Source organism: Hyperoodon ampullatus, assembly GCF_949752795.1.
Source record: "Hyperoodon ampullatus genome assembly, chromosome: 1".
Lineage (NCBI taxonomy): Eukaryota > Metazoa > Chordata > Mammalia > Artiodactyla > Ziphiidae > Hyperoodon > Hyperoodon ampullatus.
This window is the reverse complement of record NC_136914.1, coordinates 143,273,054-143,290,867: the sequence shown is the minus strand read 5'-3', so window position 1 is coordinate 143,290,867 and position 17,814 is coordinate 143,273,054. Positions and strand designations below refer to the sequence as shown.

At 34.3% G+C, this 17,814-nt stretch overlaps 1 protein-coding gene across 2 annotated transcripts in view; it reads left to right on the top strand.

Annotated features, from left to right (window-relative positions):
* Positions 1–17,814, top strand: part of AFG2A (AFG2 AAA ATPase homolog A) — a gene marked incomplete at both ends in the record, with an annotated part of 340,106 nt that overhangs the window by 93,212 nt on the left and 229,080 nt on the right. For both annotated transcript variants that reach the window (XM_079716599.1, XM_079716598.1), the window contains 2 exons: positions 2,343–2,396; positions 4,086–4,165. In XM_079716599.1, coding sequence (XP_079572725.1) covers positions 2,343–2,396; positions 4,086–4,165 — 134 coding nt within the window. The remainder of the gene's footprint in view (positions 1–2,342; positions 2,397–4,085; positions 4,166–17,814) is intronic.

Sequence of the window (17,814 nt, the reverse complement as noted above, 5' to 3'; positions counted from 1 at the left end):
TCATGAATTAAGTCATTGTGAACATCAGAAATAGTATAAGTCAAATTTGAATTAGTATTCCTTACCTCTTATTCTCTCTTTCACATCTTGCCACTCACAACAAATTAAGTTGATTTTATCTTTTTAAATAGTTTATGTGGCTGTCTTCTCATTTCCATTCCATTGTTTTACCTTAAGCCTGTGCCTCATCATTTCTCACCTTTGCTGTTTTAAGAATTTCATAACTGCCATTCTGGTCTCATATGTTCCTCCAAACCATCCTTTATATTGTGTCTAGAATCATCTTTCCCTAATACACCTATTATCAGTTAACTCCCCTAAGACTCTTCCCATTGCTTACAGGATAAAGTTTAAACTTGTTTTTGACATGCTCCTGCCTCCCACTTTAAGTAGCCTTACTGTTGCTGCATTCTCTCTGCCCCCTAAGCTCCACCTGTTATAAATTCTTAGATCAGTTCAAACTCAAGTTTGTTAGTCTTGTATATAACTGAAAAAGTCAATGAACTCTAAGTTAAAATCTTAAGAGCTCATCTACCATTAAAGTGCATATCAACACCTGTTTTAGCTCATCAGAGACCTTTTTGATTTATTTCTGGGTCTTGATGTATTTCATATTTTTGAGGGTGGTAAATCAACTGCACACTCACCTGAAATGTTACTTTCTCTAGGAACATCCTTGACTCTAAGCAGTTGCTTTTCTATGTTTCAGTGGCACCTAAGCATCCCTCTATCCTAGTACTTGCCATGCTATATAGTATAACAATTATCTTTGTAATAAGGTGTCTTATCTGAAGCTAACTATTGCCTGTACCAGTTTGTAGCACTAGTTGACATTCTGCTAGGGTTTGCCTGTGTGCTTCAGTCAGTCCGATTTTTATTTAATTGGTGTATTTTGTTTTGGAAATACTCAAGCTAGTGTCTAGTTAATATCCCGTAAATTGTTGGGACCCATAATTTGCCTGGGGTAGAACATGAATCTTGTTCAAAATAATGTGTGTGTGTAGGTGTGTGTGCGTACACGCATGCGTGTGCAGAGAGAGAAGCACACACATACATGTCTAATGGGTTTGGAATTGTGTGGGGAAGGGTGTCAATAGAAGCCAGATGCTGGGAAGAACAGTGAGTGAAAGCCCATAGCCGAGAAAGACATCTGGCATTTTGTACAATAAACTTTATACCAGTATCTGAAGGGAAGAGTTGTGGTTCTCAGGACAGCATTATTATTATTATTATTGTTTTATTTATTTATTTTTTTAATCCCATGACTTCTTGTGATGTGATAACTAGCATGAGAAAGTAGATAGGTGTGTGGTAAAAATGAAAGCCTACCATTTCATACTATACATAATATTTTAGGTACTTAAGAAAGAAAAATCTTACTATTCAGAAATGTTGAATGTTCAAAAAAAAGTGTATCTTTGAATCAGTGATAGGCGCTTTATTGCTGGGAGTCCAGCCACTTTTATGAGGATTCTTCTGTTGATGGCTGGTTAGTAAAAACTGGTAGATTTTATTACTAGAAGTCCATACCTTTCATTCTTGGTACCCATTCTAAAATAGCTGGACACAGAAGGGAAAAGAGATTTCCCATCAACTGGATGAAGTGCTGAGTGGCAGATATCTGAAGGGAGATTCAGACAGAGGCTGAGTGAATAGACACTATGGAGGGTAACAAGGTTATTGTCACAATGTGATACACTGACTGAGGGTTAGCTTTGTTGGTGGTCCTAAGATTTTTTTCTGCAGGAGTTATCTCCTTTGGCTGGGATAGTGGCTGAGAAGAGCTCGTTTGGCCCTGCAGATCCATAAAGTCAGCGTCTACATGGCCAAGTCAAATGAGAGGAGGGAGCTGGAGAGTAGCATTTATTTTGGAAATACTCAGGGACTAAGATAATGTCATTGATTACATGATTCCCATTCCATTTTCAGGGATTATCATGGAGTCATAAAAAGAATTAGCCCTGAGGTCTTGCTTCTTGTCAGAGAGGGCTGTAGATCTAGTGTTAGACTGTTCTATCTTCAGTGCCTGGCACCATTCCTGATATATAGTAAAATTATGGATGGATGGGTAGACAGATGATGAATGAGATGTTAAACTATCATGTTTAGTCGCAGTCACTGTGTTGATGTGTAGTTTTTAGAATACAGAATGGCTTTAATTTTTGAGGCATAAATAACACCCAATAAAAATAAGCATGCTAGAGGAACTATTTTAATTAAAAGCTGATTTTTGTCTATTTTTTTCATCTTTTTCTTTTATTTGTGTATTTTCTCTTTTATTGAAAGACATACATGTGTTTGGATTTATAAAGACACTGAACAGTTGTTTTCTTTTCATTTAGGGGCCTGAATTAATGAACAAATATGTTGGTGAATCTGAAAGAGCAGTTAGAGAGGTAAGAAGATTATGTCTTAAAGTGGAACTCTGCATAGGAGAACCAGGCTTCTGTCCTGTACGGTTTCCATTTTGGTTGGGGTTATAGATTTTGAAGTTTCCAAATCTAAATTCTAGTGGTATATTTTTTCTTCAGGCAAATATTATATTTAAATGCAATTTTGGTCATCTATAATTCTTTGTTTTTGTTTTTAAACATCATAATATTTCCAGCCTTTAGTTTTACCAAATATTTTTTAACGAATGTCAGCATTTCATTAAAAAAAGTAAGGATACTTTTAAACTTAACAAAGCATGCATGATGTCAGAGTGAGATTTAAATCCTTTAAACCAGGTAGCCCTTTAAATCAGATAAGCTTATTAGTATATGAAAATGTCACTGTACTCTTCTTATTTTATTTACTTTACCTTTGACTGGTGATTTAGAAAGTGCATCCCCCTCCTGTCTCTTAAATTTTACAACCAGTGCCTGATTGGCCTACTGGCTAATCCATATTGCTGAAGCTACATAACTGGGAAGTTCATGCAAAATCAAGGCACTGAAATGGGGGTAACTATAGCAGTTTGACCACAAGTCTCGGCTTTCCCAAGCAAAGATTGGCCTGCCTCACACAGGCACCCTGTATCCTCACAGAAGCTAAGCAAGGACAAGAACACATAAATAGCAGTGGAACGGATGGTCTCCACTTATGACATATGTGGGTATCAACCAAGAGTCTTAGAGACTGGAATACTTTGTTTTGCATCTGAGAAAAAAAATTTAAGTTACTTTTTCTTTCTTTTTCTTTCTTGAAATATAGATGTTGGTTATCATATAAAACATTAACTGATAATGATAGCACCTCATTGATTAAAATATGAAAAAGCTGGTGTTTATTAATATTAAGGTTTTGGTGACTGTTGTGTATTTTTATGGTTATCATACTTGTGGCCAGAAAATGGAGGCCTAGGTTACAGGTTACACACATTTGGATTTCTTTCTGCTTATGCTGACGTTTTCTAGCCCATTTCCACATGTTTTCCCCGTGGCTGTCTGGCCAGTCTTTGATGTTGATAGTGTGATTGACTTCAGGTCTAAACTATCTATGCTTTTCCAAGTTTTAGCTGTTTTTTCCATACAGTCTTCAGAGAAATGAGCAGTGTGTGACTTTTAGGTTTATGGGTATTTTATATGCTAAACTTTGGCTGATTTTATACATTTATGATTTTTCTTTTAAATATGTGTTTCTTTAGATAAATGTTCCAGGCATTATACTAAGTGCTTTGCATTCTTTTTTAATTCATTTCTTAAACTTCTGAGGTGGGCATTTTTCATAATCTCCATTTTAGAGATGTGGAAATCGTAGTTTAGAAAAATAAAGTTACCCACTGAAGGTCACACAGCTACCAAGTGGTGAAGGTGGGATTTTAACTGAGATTGTTTGATTACTTAATCAAATTGTCTCCTACACACCTCTAAGAATATGTATTGGTGTCTTGTCTCTGTTTGCAAGTAAGCACCGTGGAAGAGGATACTTTTACATCCATTATGAAATGCGTATACATCTGTTACAGGTTGTATACAAAGTGATTGGGCTGGTTTACTAGTACATAATAGATTTGGTTCTAAATATAATTTTCAAACTAAAACTAGCTATGGAGTGTTCTGGAATTTGCTGATCTTTAGCTAATGTAGCACTCTTTCCACCAGATCTTCCGAAAAGCGAGAGCAGTGGCTCCTTCCATCATTTTCTTTGATGAACTTGATGCCTTAGCAGTTGAAAGGGGCAGGTAAGAAATATTTAATAGGACTGCTATTAAATATTAGCAATTACAGTGTAGAGGAATTAAATTATTTCACGTCATCACTTTATAGTACTTTCATGTATAACTTTTTTTTTAAGACTGATATGCATTTGGGGCATTTGAGCTAATTTTCATAGTTTACTATCTAAAGAGAGCCCCCTGCACTGCCTATCAAAATTTGGGTTTTTATTAACATGTGATTAAAACTGTAAATAAAGTTCAGTTAAGCATAATTACATGATAGAGTAGAACCCAATTATAATAAAAGTTGTTATTATAGAGATTTTAATATTATCTGTATTCAGTCATGTTTCCTAAAATATAGTTACAATAGAATAAAAATTAGTATTAATAGTTTTGTTTCTGAATGTCAGACAATAAAGAGGATTATTTATAATATATCAAACATATTATGTGTGTGTGTATATATATATTAAACTGTTTTCAAGTGTGATTTTTTTTTTCTCTACAAAGATTTACAGGTCTTTTAAGGAATACATGGTACAAGTACTTCATGTTGGAGAGTGTTTATTTGTGTGTTTTCTTCATAGCCCTCTGATTATACATTGACTAGAAAAGTTTTGCTGATGATAATTATAGTGATGGCAGAAGGCACCTTCTAAGTCTCAGTGTTAAATTTGATAAGAGGCACACTGCTCTCTTCTTTACTAGGTAGAGCTGCCTAATCAGATGAGAGTATGAACTGTCACTAGGAATCATTAGGAGGTAGCCTGCCCTGCTCTCTACCCCACCCATTTGATATTCTGTAAATACCTACCAGTCTTGTTATTTTATGAGTTGGAGTTCATGAGTCCTTTTATTACTTCTGAAGTGAGATGGACCAAAAGGTTACAAATAGCTCAAGTTCACCTTGACTGCAGGAGAAGAAAAAGAAGCCAGAGAAGTTTACTGAAGTAGGGTGATCTGCCACATTTATGTGCCATCAGAGACGTCTGTTTTTGGAGCCTAGAAAGGGACAGGGTGGGAAACACTGTTAAATATGAACCAAATGGGAGGTGGAATATGTAGCAGAGTTCTCATAAAATGCCTTTGAAAGGTAATGGTGTGAGAAACCAGACAAGGCACTTGGTAGAAATAACCTGTTTTTGTAGGCAATTTGGCTCAGTAGGAATTTGCAAATGTATTAAGAGATGCTAATAATTTGCACCCTCTAGATATCATTTCCTTTAGTAGTCTTCATCATATTGTGAGCCCTTCCTCAGTGGCTCATTCAAATAAAGTACAGGTAAATTCTGTGTAGTTTCCTTTGCATAGAGAAATTTCAGTCAAGTTAGTTGACATTTCAGAAAACAAAGATAAGGCTGAACTACCAAATGTAATGCTAATAGTCCAAAGTAGAGAGTTTTAGTTGTACTTTAGCTGCACTAAGTCTTATATAGTTACTAAGTTTTATAGCCATAAGAATCTCATAGAGTGATATTTTGGTTGTTTTTTCCCCATAATTGTGTGATGGGCCAACATTACCTAGAAAGTTATTGTTTTATCTAGTTAGAGTGCCGTAACCTGAAAACAAAAACAAACAAAAGCTTCACACATATATTTTTGTTCTTCAGCTATTTGAATTGGACACAGTTTCTAGAAACTGAAAGCACAGCTGTTGATAGATAGCAAAAGTATGAAATTCCGAAAATACTAAACCAACTTTATACATTGTTAAAGAAATAGAAAACATAGGAAAACATAGAAAAATTAAAAATTCCATAAGCTAGAGATTTTCTATATAATTTTGGGCTGTAGAATATTCATTGCTTTCATTTCTTCTGTTTTTCTATGATAACATTCAGATCCAACTCATAATATGACTAGTCCAAAAATGACAGTGCCTAAGATGACTGTTTCTTCTTATCAAGATTTGGATTTCCACACTTAAGATGTTTAACAGATTGAGCCCTGAATTATGATATATACTAGTCTGTACTATCCTGTGCATGTTATGTCAGTTATTTTGACTACTTGAAGTTACTCAAATTAGCCACGAAACTGAGGATTGCAACCCGCACATTAAATAGAGTATAGACATACTATTTGCTTAGCTTTAGAAATATTTGTGCTTTCAGAGAGATTTTTCATGTTTATAAAAGTGTCTACTTACAACCATTATTTTCTCCTCTTCCCTGCCCCATTTAAGTTCTTTGGGACTTGAAAAATAAGTAAGCCTGATATTTACTTCTCTTTTTCTGTATGGCCATTTAAATTATGGGTGTTCTGAATAAGATTTTTTTGTCTTATTTCATATTGTGAGTTGGATGAAATGTTGTAAGATTCCCTTTGCAAAGTGCTTTAATGATCTGTAAATATTTGGGAAAATTGAAAATGCTGTTAAAGTAGCATAGCTCTTTGGGAAATGGATACTATGGTAGGGAGTAAAGCACTGATGTAGGGAAGAGATTTGAATTATACTGAGCTAATAATAATATTGGGTAACATTTATTTAGTGCTTATTGTGTTCTAGAAACTGTTTTAAGTGCTTTACAGCTGAAGAAAAAAAATCATAAAAAGGCCCCTGCATTAATGCAAAGTAGGATATTACACAGTTGGTTTTAGTATTCTGCCCTGCCTCCTAGCTAGCTTAAATTTTTACCTTTTTCAGGGTTATAGTGGGGAGGGGAGAGCACGCTGGGCAGTAAATCATCAGTCACTCTTGTCTTAGGCAACACTTCTGTCCCCAGAAGTGAAGAAGGATAGGGTGATTCCCCATATACTGTATTCTGTTGGCCTGGTCTCCTCTGACTGAGGAAATGGCCACTAGACTAATCTAGAGATTCCTAGAACAACTTCCTCTGTCTAGGACGTTCCAGCTAGTCAGTGGATCTTGGAATCATCCTCACCAGCTGACATTAATGACTTTCCTTAGAGAGATGGCCTGATGTAACATTTTACTAGGAACTGGGAGTTATTTTTTGTTGTTATAGGACACATAGGTCATTTGTAGCTATCTTTTAAAATGAAAATTTGCTTGCATTTTGCATGCACCAAGAAAATTACCATAAGTAGTGCTTGTGTGCAGAGTGTTGATAGTATATGTTTGGCTAGTCTTTAGGTCTCTTTCAAGCCTGAATATTGACATTGGGGGTGTGGGGGATAGATTTTAAGAAACAAATTCAGATGCTTGCCATTTGGGATTCTTTATGACATTTAAAAATTATACTAAAAAACATTTTAAAATTTGAATTGGATATGAGTTGTTGGCCTATAATTTAGAAATCATATGAAGAGATGATAGGGGATTTTATTTTATTGCAGGAGCTGAAAGGAAATAAATATCATTTTTGTGAAATTTTTGCTATTGAAAAATAAAATCAATGTAATAATTACCATCATGGTGGTGAGATCTCCTTAAGATAGGGGTTAGCATTCCTTTTCTGAAACAGGCCAGTTAGTAAATATTTTTTGCTTTTTGGGCCATGCAGTTTCTATTGCAGCTATTCATCTCTGTTGCTACAGTGCGAAAGTAGCCATAGACAATATGTAATCAAATAAGAAACAGTTGGCTGGCCAGATTTAGACTGGCTATAGGTTCCTGACCTGTTTTAAGATATCATAAAGTCCCTTCAGTCCACGGCACTCTGACTTTTGAACAGGGATAATTTGGAAAAGGGGCTTGACTTCCGAAGGGAAAAGAAAATTAATCTTTTGGAAATGTCTAATTTCAGTACTTTCTATAGCTGAACATTTTTTCCATTGTTGTGTTGCCTATCTCTAGCAGATAATAAAGTTTTATAAAATCATTTCATTATGTTAGTGATTATACATTTGTTCTTAAACTTGGAGTTGGTTTTGATTTCCTAGGATGTCAGTTTTATGGATTTTGTTTCCTACTGCGGCTTTGAAAGTCAGCCAAGAATATTTCTCAGTCCATAAAACAGTTTCACTATGCTACTCCAGCTAGCTCTCAGTGATCTGTGGAAATAAAGGGCAAAGGCAACATGAATAATGGGAATCCAAAGAATTCCCTTCACCTAATCTTCAACATTAATTATAGCCACCAGTTTCTCTGCAGCAAGTAGCAAATTAGACCAGTATGAGCTTCACCTCTTTCTGTTTAACGGTACTTGACTAGATCAATACATTTCTGAATACAAGGAAGGGATATATGTATACAAATAGTTGATTCACTTCATTTTTCAGCAGAAACTAACACAACACTGTAAAGCAATTATATTCCAATTTAAAAAAAAATAATGAATTAAATAAGTTATGTGATCCGTGTTACCAACACAGAATTTTTAAACTAGAAAGACCTGTATATATGTCTTATCTAATTTAACTCCCTCATTCATACATGCCAATAATTATGAAATCCTCAAGGGAACAGTAACATCTTCATCCTCTTACCTCAGATGTCTAGCACAGTGCCTAGCAGAGAAGGCACTCTCTGCTAAAACCCAGACATTTAGTTTTTGAATAAGGGAATGAAGCCTCAGAGAGACTAGAGATTAGGTTCACTCAGCTGGTTGTTAGCAGAGTATGATTTCACCATGTTTTAGTGTCATTTTTGAACCAATTTTATTTTAAAATTAAACACTGAGGCTGTCTTTTGGAATTTTGTCACCTGCATTACGTTCATAGAAGCATCAACATCTTCATAAAGAATCATTTGTAAGCTTTGGAATACATTCACCTGTCAAAGAGCTCCAAAAAGAATTAAGGAAGTGCTAAGTGATGCGTTTTTCAAAAAAATTCAGTAGTTTTTGTACACACTAACTTTAAAAGTGAGTCTAGACTCAAAACTTTGTCAGTTGTGCTGAGGGTACAGAAATGATAAATGTTCTTTTTAATGTAGCTGATAGCAACAGTATTCAAAGGATAATAGAGGATAGCAACAGTAGTGAAGATCATGCTTATTAGATCAGTGGCACAACATTTTGAAAGACTATGTACGTCCTTGGTATACTAATTAATTTTGTAGAAAGATCACCGCGTTACCCTCTGCCAGAAGGCCATTCAATCACACTTATTTTATTGTAGGGGGATCAAATTGAGTCTTTTCTCAAGTAAGCAAGCATGCAAATCACAGGGTTCCAAATCCTATGTGTCTGTAGTCACAGAGGGTTATAAATCAAGAGCCTGAGTCAGTATCCACCTATCCCCCACTTCCCCCCCGTGCCCGCCCCCCCAGAAAAAGTTCATTTAGAAGATACAAAAAGAGGATAGAAATAACAGATGAAGAGAACTTCTTCCGGTATAGATCTAAGAAACCAGGGAAGTGGAGATTTTCTTCTCACTCTATTTCATTTCTGCATCTGAGCACAAAGTCTTACAGTATATTCTGTTTTTTTCTGTTTTAGAAGGTTTGCCGTTTTTTAAAAAGTCATTTTTCAAGTATAAAAATATCTGAGAAAGTATAAAGGTCTCCTCATCTGGAACTTTTTGCTGTTCAAAATAAATTGTTCCTTGAGGACCCTGAGGAGCCAAATTGTCACTACATTTGAGCAGCTAACGAAATAAGAAGAATTCTCATTGCCAGGGCATAGCAGGCTCCTACTAATGCATCTTGTATAAACAAAGTGTCTTTTAGCAGTTTATTTATCAGGCTCACTGTTTTGGGCATAGTTACGAAGGGCTTAAGAGGAGTAGTTTTTATCTTAGAATTATGTTGGTGGCTTTCATGGAAGAACTTAAGGAAGTTTGATACTTTCTACCATGTTTTAAGTAAAGCTCAGTAGAGAGCTGGCAATGTGAATCTGCATGTATCTGCTGACCTGTACTATCCTGGCTTCTGAAAATCTTCAATCATATATCACGTTCATGCTTTATTTCAGTAACGTTTATGTGCCAGACACTCCTTTTTCAGTTTAATTTGTTAGGATAACTTGTAAAAGGTTATAGAGATCTCTTCATTAAGCCAGGTATACTGGTGATAATTATAATGATAATGCTTAAAACTGTTATCTATTGACATTTCCTTTGTGCTAAGTATCAGTAGATCCTTTATACATTTTATTTAATTTTGAGGGTGGTATGAGTCTTTCCATGTTTGATTGAGAAAACTGAGTCTCAGAGAGGTTAAGTAACTCTTCCTCCAGATTACAAAAAAAAATAATGGTAAGGCTTACTAACTGAACCCAAGCTTACTGATTATCAAAGCTCTTTCCCAAATTCAAAGTAAGCTTCCCAATGAGTACTAATCAATGAAGATTTTACTGGAATGATTTTAAAACCTTTATGTTGTATAATTATATATTATGATTACTATAGAACTTTAGTTTTTGTTGTCACCATTTCTAGATCTATGGTACTTAAGAAAATGACACATGTTTAGAAGCATTTTCTCTGCTTTAATTTTTAGCTTGAATAAGTTTGAACTTACATATATTAATTTTCCTTATTTTTCTTTTGTTGGATTATGTTTATAACAATAACCTGGGGACACCCAAGGTTGTGAAAAAATTCCCTTCAAAAATTGCTTTTGGCGTAGGGTAAATTGAACTGTGAGTTTAAGAATCACTTGTTTCTCTAATACTGTGTTTGAGTCAAAACTATACAAATGTAGTGAGTGTTGCCTATGTTAGCTTGGAATTTCTACTGGGAAATCATGGCAAGATGGAAAAATACATACTTTTATGTCATTTTCTGTGTTAACACTTTATACAAAGCTGCAGTTATTCAGCGCACATGCAGCTTGCACAGCTCTAGGACAGCATGTGAAGATAACTCATTATATATGTCTGTCTGCTTTTATAGGGTATGTTGTTAATCTAAAATAATTTATTTACTATTAGGTTCAAGCTGAATATAGATCATAATCTGACAGCATAGTTTATCGTGAAGTGGTCAGCTAGAATATTCAAGGCATTATAGATTCTTGACATTCATCAAATGATTTTTGCTTTCACTTTCTGAGTTTCTTGGCATATATTTCTGAATATTACTCAGCCATAAAAAAGAATGAAACAATGCCATTTGCAACAACATGGATGGACATAGAAATTTATCATACTAAGTGAAGTAAGTCAGAAAAAGACAAATATCATATGATAAATAGCTTATATATGGAATCTAAAAAAAAGATACAAATGAACTTATATACAAAACAGAAATAGACCCACAGACATAGAAAATGAACTTATGGTTACCAAAGGGGAAAGGGAGGGGAGGGAGTTTGGGATTAACATATACACACTACTAAATATGAAATAGATAACCAACAAGGACCTACTGTATAACACAGAGAACTATACTCAATATTTTTGTAATAACCTATAAAGGAAAAGAATCTGAAAAAGAATGTTACACATATAAATAATATAAAATTAATATAAAATCATAAATATATAAAATTATTAAATATATTAATATAATATAATATAAAATTATATAAATATATTAAATATAATACAATATAGAATTAATATAATTTTATATTTCATTTTATATAACTATATTATATATAAAATTACAGTTATTTTATAATTATTAAATTATAAAGTAATTATAATTATAAATAATACAAAATATATAAGTATATATATAAAACTGAATCACTTTGGTGTATACCTGAAACTAACACATTGTAAATCAGTTATACATGAATTAAAAAATTTTAAAAACCCAAAAATACCCCAAAACTAGTCTTCCATGTGATTTTATTTTTCATGGATTATAACTTGCTTAAGCATTTGTTCTCTTGCTGGACTTTTTAAATATATAAAAATTGTCTCTCCTTTAAATTTTTTTTTTATTTTAAAGAAGTGTTTATCAAGGAGCCAGAACTGTAGTTATTGTTCCTGTAGTGTTATCATCTTCAAGGTATTTGATCAGAGTATAATTCATATTCTTCCTGAACCTTAGAAAAACAGGGAAAATAAAAAATAAATATTGTATCTGTTTCCTCCTGCCCCAAACTCATTTTCCTTTAGATGGTTATACTCACTGCTTCAAGGAAAACCAGCTCCTTCACAAGTATATAGGTTTCCTAATCATGGCAATTCATTTTAAAAGAAATTCACATTGGGCTTGTCAGGATCAGGTAAAGAAAGAAAAAGCAAAATAGGACCTGGAACACTTGTATGTATTCTTAACATTTTCAGTGAGTGAACAGTATCTATGCAAACAGATGGCCTCATAAAATCTACAGTTTCTCTCATTAGGGAAGTTGATACTTAGGACTCAGAAGTATCATGTTTGTAACTCTTTTAATTTTAACCACTGTACAGAAATAATTTTGCAAAGAAAACTTTTTTGTTGATCACTTTAAATGTTGATCACAGACTTTTTATCTTTAGTTAGTAATAATTTTATTGCCTTTAGCATTTGAGAATCCCGAGCCCATTCTTGATGCCTTCGATTACTTTTGATGATTTTGGGAAATTCTCAGGTTGTGTTTCCTGAGATATGGCTTCTATTTGATTCTCTCACTTCTCTCCTTATGAGACTGCAGTTATACGTTTCTTAGGCTTTCCACTGGGTTCTATATGTATTTTTACTATTTTCATTCTTTTTTTCTCTTTGTGCATCAGTTTGGATATTTTCTACTGACCTGCCTTCCAGTTTAAGGATCCTGTGTTCTGTTGTGTTTAATCTACTATTACATTCATCTTTTTAATTCTTAATTTTAGTTATTATAATTTTTAGGTTTAGAATTTTTCTTATGGATCCCAGATCCCTGCTGAAATTCACCACTTTTAAATTTCTGTGTTTTTTTCTTTTTTTTTTAAATACAATTCAGGTGAATTTTTGTTTTTAATTATCTCAGTCCCATCCCTGTCCAGATTACATGCTAATTTAACATTGTTTCAGATTCTAATTCCCTAGCATCCTTCCTCTTCTTAAGAGGGAACTAAAAAGTAGAAGGGATAAAGGCTAAAGGATAGTCTAGAAAAATCTTTTCCTATTTATCTTTTTATTTGTAGGGTATAGGGTTTTGAGGAATGGGTGAATTAGGGATGTATATATTCAATATTATGCTTTTGTTGATAACAGTGTATCTTGGACTTAATTGTTCCGTTTCTTTTGTGGACTCCATATCTAATGCTTACTGTTGGGTTCAGCGATTATGGTAATGGTTATTTTTCTATTCGTGAAATGTTTTACCCATTCTTAACTTTAGATTAGTTTATGTTAATAGAATGTGGTGGTGCGTCAGTGTGCTTTCAGCATCTAAAAATGGCATTTAAAAAGCCCCTTAATTTTATTTTTCTTACCTATGACTTAAATTCAAACTGAAAGACTGTTGTATAGTTTTTGTTTTTGTTTCCCCTGATAAGCTCTCATGTAAAAAGTGCTTGTAATGAAGCTTGTATGTGACATCCTTTCATCTTTAAATCTGTTATTTTCTACAATGATTTATGTTCAAAACATTAATCCAAGGTTATAAGATACTGAAATATGTTCGAATTATATGATGAAAATTTTTGTAAATTTGAAATGCCTTTAAATGTATTCAAATTTTTTTAATAAAGTTTGAAGAGTTAAAACCAATATGTGGATTTTAATAATAATAAATCTATGTTATTTGTTAAACTTACTCATTTTTTTAGCCTCTTAACATCACTGTTTAATTTTTCTTTCAAATGTTACCATGTAGGAAAGTTTGTATTGAATGGTGCTCAGATTCAGTACTAGCCCTGGCTAAACCTAACTTTGATAACTATAAGATTGCTCTCCTTTCTATAAAAGATTCTAAATGTTCTATATAGTATGAGCATTCATGATTATAAGTTAGAGCCACTTCTTCATTACTGATGGGGTAAATCAGTTATCTTAATCTAGTTCTATTTAGTTACATTTATTCTGTCCAAGTTCTTGATTTAAACTGAAAGCAAATGTTATCCAGAGTTCTTGAATCAATCTTTCAGGAAATATTCTGTGTTACTTATTTTGGAAAAGCAAATGAATGTGGAGTTTTCTTTCTCCCTGCTAGACTCTAAGGTCCTTGAGGAAGTAGGGACTGCCATCTTAGTGTTTTCATTCCCATTTCCTAAAGCCATGTCTGGCCTGCTAGGCAGTGAATGTTTATTGAATAAATGAGTTGAATTGAATTGAATGAATTGTTGCACTTTCTAATAAAATTACTCCCCTCATTTTTCCTCTCATTCTTCTCTCACTGTACCACAACGATGTTTGCCTGATCTGAAACAAAACCTAGTAGCTATTTTTTTTTTACTTCTCAGGAAGTTCAGCTAATACATTCATACTTACCAGTAAGACATCTAGCAGTCTTACTAATTCACTGGAGGAAGAAGGGAGAGTGTACATAACATAGTTAAGGATGGGTTCTGACATTATTTGAATATAGTTCCTATTAGGAGAAGGCAAAGCAAGCAATAGCAGACATAAGATTTAGATGTGGCATGGGCCCAGGATTTTTTCTTTTGATGGAAGTGTGCCATTCACTTGAAGCTATTTAGTTATGTTACACAAATTCCTTTAGGTAGGTCACAAAAATTAGAACTTTATCATTATCTAGTAATGCCGTTAGGTTAATTTTTTTTTTTTTTTTTTTTTTTTTTTTGGTGTATGTGTAACTCTCTCCAGTGCTAAGTAGTATAACATTCCTATGGGGATTCATTCTACTCTCCTTGCTGACATATTTTCTGAGGAGTCATTCAATGTAATTCTTATCTTTGTGCCTCTGTAGTGAAGTGTTTTTGTCCTCTAGCTACTTTCAAGATTTTTTCTTTATCTTTGATTTTCTATTGTTTGAATATGATATGCCTAGGTGTAGCTTTTTGGCATTTTTCCTACTTGATGTTCTCTGGGCTTCTTGGATCTTGCTGTCAGACATTAATTTGGGGAAATTCTCAGTCATTATGGCTTCAGATAGTTTTTCTATTCTACCTGTCTTCTCCTTTTGGTGTTTCAGGTACCCATATATTACATATTTTTTTGTTGTCCACAGTTCTTGGATTTTCTTTTCTGTTTCTTTTTTCTTTTTGTTTTTCTTTTTCACTGTTTTCTTCAGTCTTTTTTTCTCTTTCCTTTTCCGTTTTGGATGTTTCTATTGACTCATACTTAAGTGGAGAGATTCTTTCCTCAGCCATGTCTAATCTGCTAATGAGCCCAATAAAGGCATTCTTTATTTCTGTTATAGTGTTGTAACAACCTTAGAATTCTTTTTGAGCCTTAGAATTTCCATTTCTCTGCTTATGTTGCCCCTTTCTTGTGTGTTGTCTACTTTGTCCACTAGAGCCCTTAGCATATTAGTCATAGTTTAAAAAAATTACTGGTGTGATAATTCCAGTGTTCCTGCTGGTTCTCTGGTTCTGATGCTTTCTCACTTTCTTCCAACTGCGTTTGTTTGCCTTTTAGTATGCCTTATAGTTTTTTCTTGATAGACATGATTTACTGGGTAACAGGAACTGTGGCAAATAGGCCTTCAGAAATATAGTGGTAAGTGAGGACACAGTGAGGAGGTGTCGGTTACCAGCCAGGGGAAAAGAGTCCTCATCTGACCATGCTGGCCTCTTCATCTTACCAGCCTCCAGACTGTGAGAAATGAACTTCTGTTGTTTATAAACCACCTAGTCTGTGGTGTTTTGTTATAGCAACCTGAACGGATTAAGGTACCTGTGATCTCACATTTCTGAGGAATCTAAAAAGAATTGTTAATTTTTCAGTTTATAGAGCTTTTTACTTGTTATTAGGAGGAAGTAGAGCCTTCTAAGATTCTTATATACTGGACTGGAAAACATACCAAAACTGCCCTTTTGTGATCTGTTTCCTATACTGTAGCTGCTGTAGTCCTCAAAAACATAAATCTGATCTTGTCATGTCTCTACCTGAAACTTCCCATCAACTTTAGGACAAAATCTAAACTTAGTAATTTGGTAATTTGGATAACAAAGCCTTTGACATCCAGCCTTGGTTTATCTTTCTCTGCTAATATTTTACATTTTTATGTTACTGCTATGCTGTGCTACTCTGAACTGTTTTCCATTTTCAGTGTTCTGTATTCTCTCTCTTCCCTATCTTTTTCTTTGCTGGTCTGGCCCCCACTCATTTTTCAGGTTGTAGGTTAGAAGCCATCACCTCTGGACAGCCCACCTTGACTCTCCCAAGACCTGTTCCTGTGACCTTCCTTTGCCCCTTGTAGTGTAGGATCACAACTAATTAGCAAAGTAGATACAATTAAAGGCCTTGGATGTAATCCGTTGGCATCCTTAAATACTTATATGCTTGCAGTCATCATGAAGGAGCCCATAGAGCTTTTGCTAGCAATGTTCCTATCTAACATTTGGAAAAGTTATATTTTGAAGCATTTTTGGAAAGATATATAATCTATTTATTCAAAATGTTAAATCTTAAGTAGACCCAGATCAGCAAATCCATGCACCAGCCAGTTGGTTACTTGCAGGAATTAATGTTAACCAAGACAAATCTCAGTGGCTTCCCAGATGCTCCTTGCTTGGTCCCAAACTTTTTGACAATGGGAAGGACCATTTAATAAATTGACAGTGTGGGGCCTCCCTGGTGGCGCAGTGGTTGAGAGTCCGCCTGCCGATGCAGGGGATACGGGTTCGTGCCCCGGTCTGGGAGGATCCCATATGCCGCGGAGCGGCTGGGCCCGTGAGCCATGGCTGCTGAGCCTGCGCATCCGGAGCCTGTGCTCCGCAACGGGAGAGGCCACAACAGTGAGAGGCCCGCGTACCACAAAAAAAATAAAATAAAATAAATTGACAGTGTGAAGGACTAACCATTTAATTTAATTGACAGTATGATTTGTGTAACAACATCATGTATGTCTGATTAGTGTGAGTTAGAGGCTACTCTCCTTTGTGTCAAGTTTTTGAAGTTGTAATGCACACTGAGATCTAAATTCTTTTATTTAGAGATCCTGATTACCTTATTATTAAATATATTATGTGATGATTATACTAAGGTGTACTTGCTGTCATGGGTGCTAAGACAAAGGTATGGGGTGTGTCTCTTCTATCCTCTTTCCCTCTTCTCCCCCCTCCCACTCTCAACTGCATCTGATTGAATTTATATGTTTAATATACTTACAATGCTGTTTCACTCTGTAATTGTCCACCTAGATGTTTATTATATATTTCCCAATTCTGAACAGAGCTTAGTAAATCCCAGCTAGTGCTAATGAGAATTATTATTGTGGGGCCTTGATTGTGTAATATCAGGGTTTTGTTCACTATTAAGACCTGTTGAGTTTACTTCTTAAAAATCAATATTCAGTAATTTTTTGTGATCAAGGAAATGAGATTAAATTAAGGTGTAGTTTGTTCAGGAGTAGCTTTGTAATTGACCTGGTGCATGAACAAAAGGAACAAAATAAAATGTTTTTTTTCCCCTATTTCTCCAGATATGGGTATTGTGATGGCACCCTACCTGCTGATGTGTTTTTAAAATATTCTTAATATTTTAAAATATCAAGATAGGTCAGAAATATCCCGTTTGCTATAGGTTTGTAAAGAGTTTTCTGTCTTGCATAGGCCCTAAGGTTCATGTGAGAATGAGTCTGTATCTTATTCATTTTCTTATTCCCAATTCCTGTCCGTTTTTTGCCATATAAAATGTAAATATTGATTAAGTTAAATAATTACATATTTGATGAACTTTTAAAAATAATCTTATATCTTACTTCCCAGATCTTTTATATTTGACACTCTTAGCATTTCATTATTGGAGAGAAAATAATCATGGTTGTTGATGGAGGA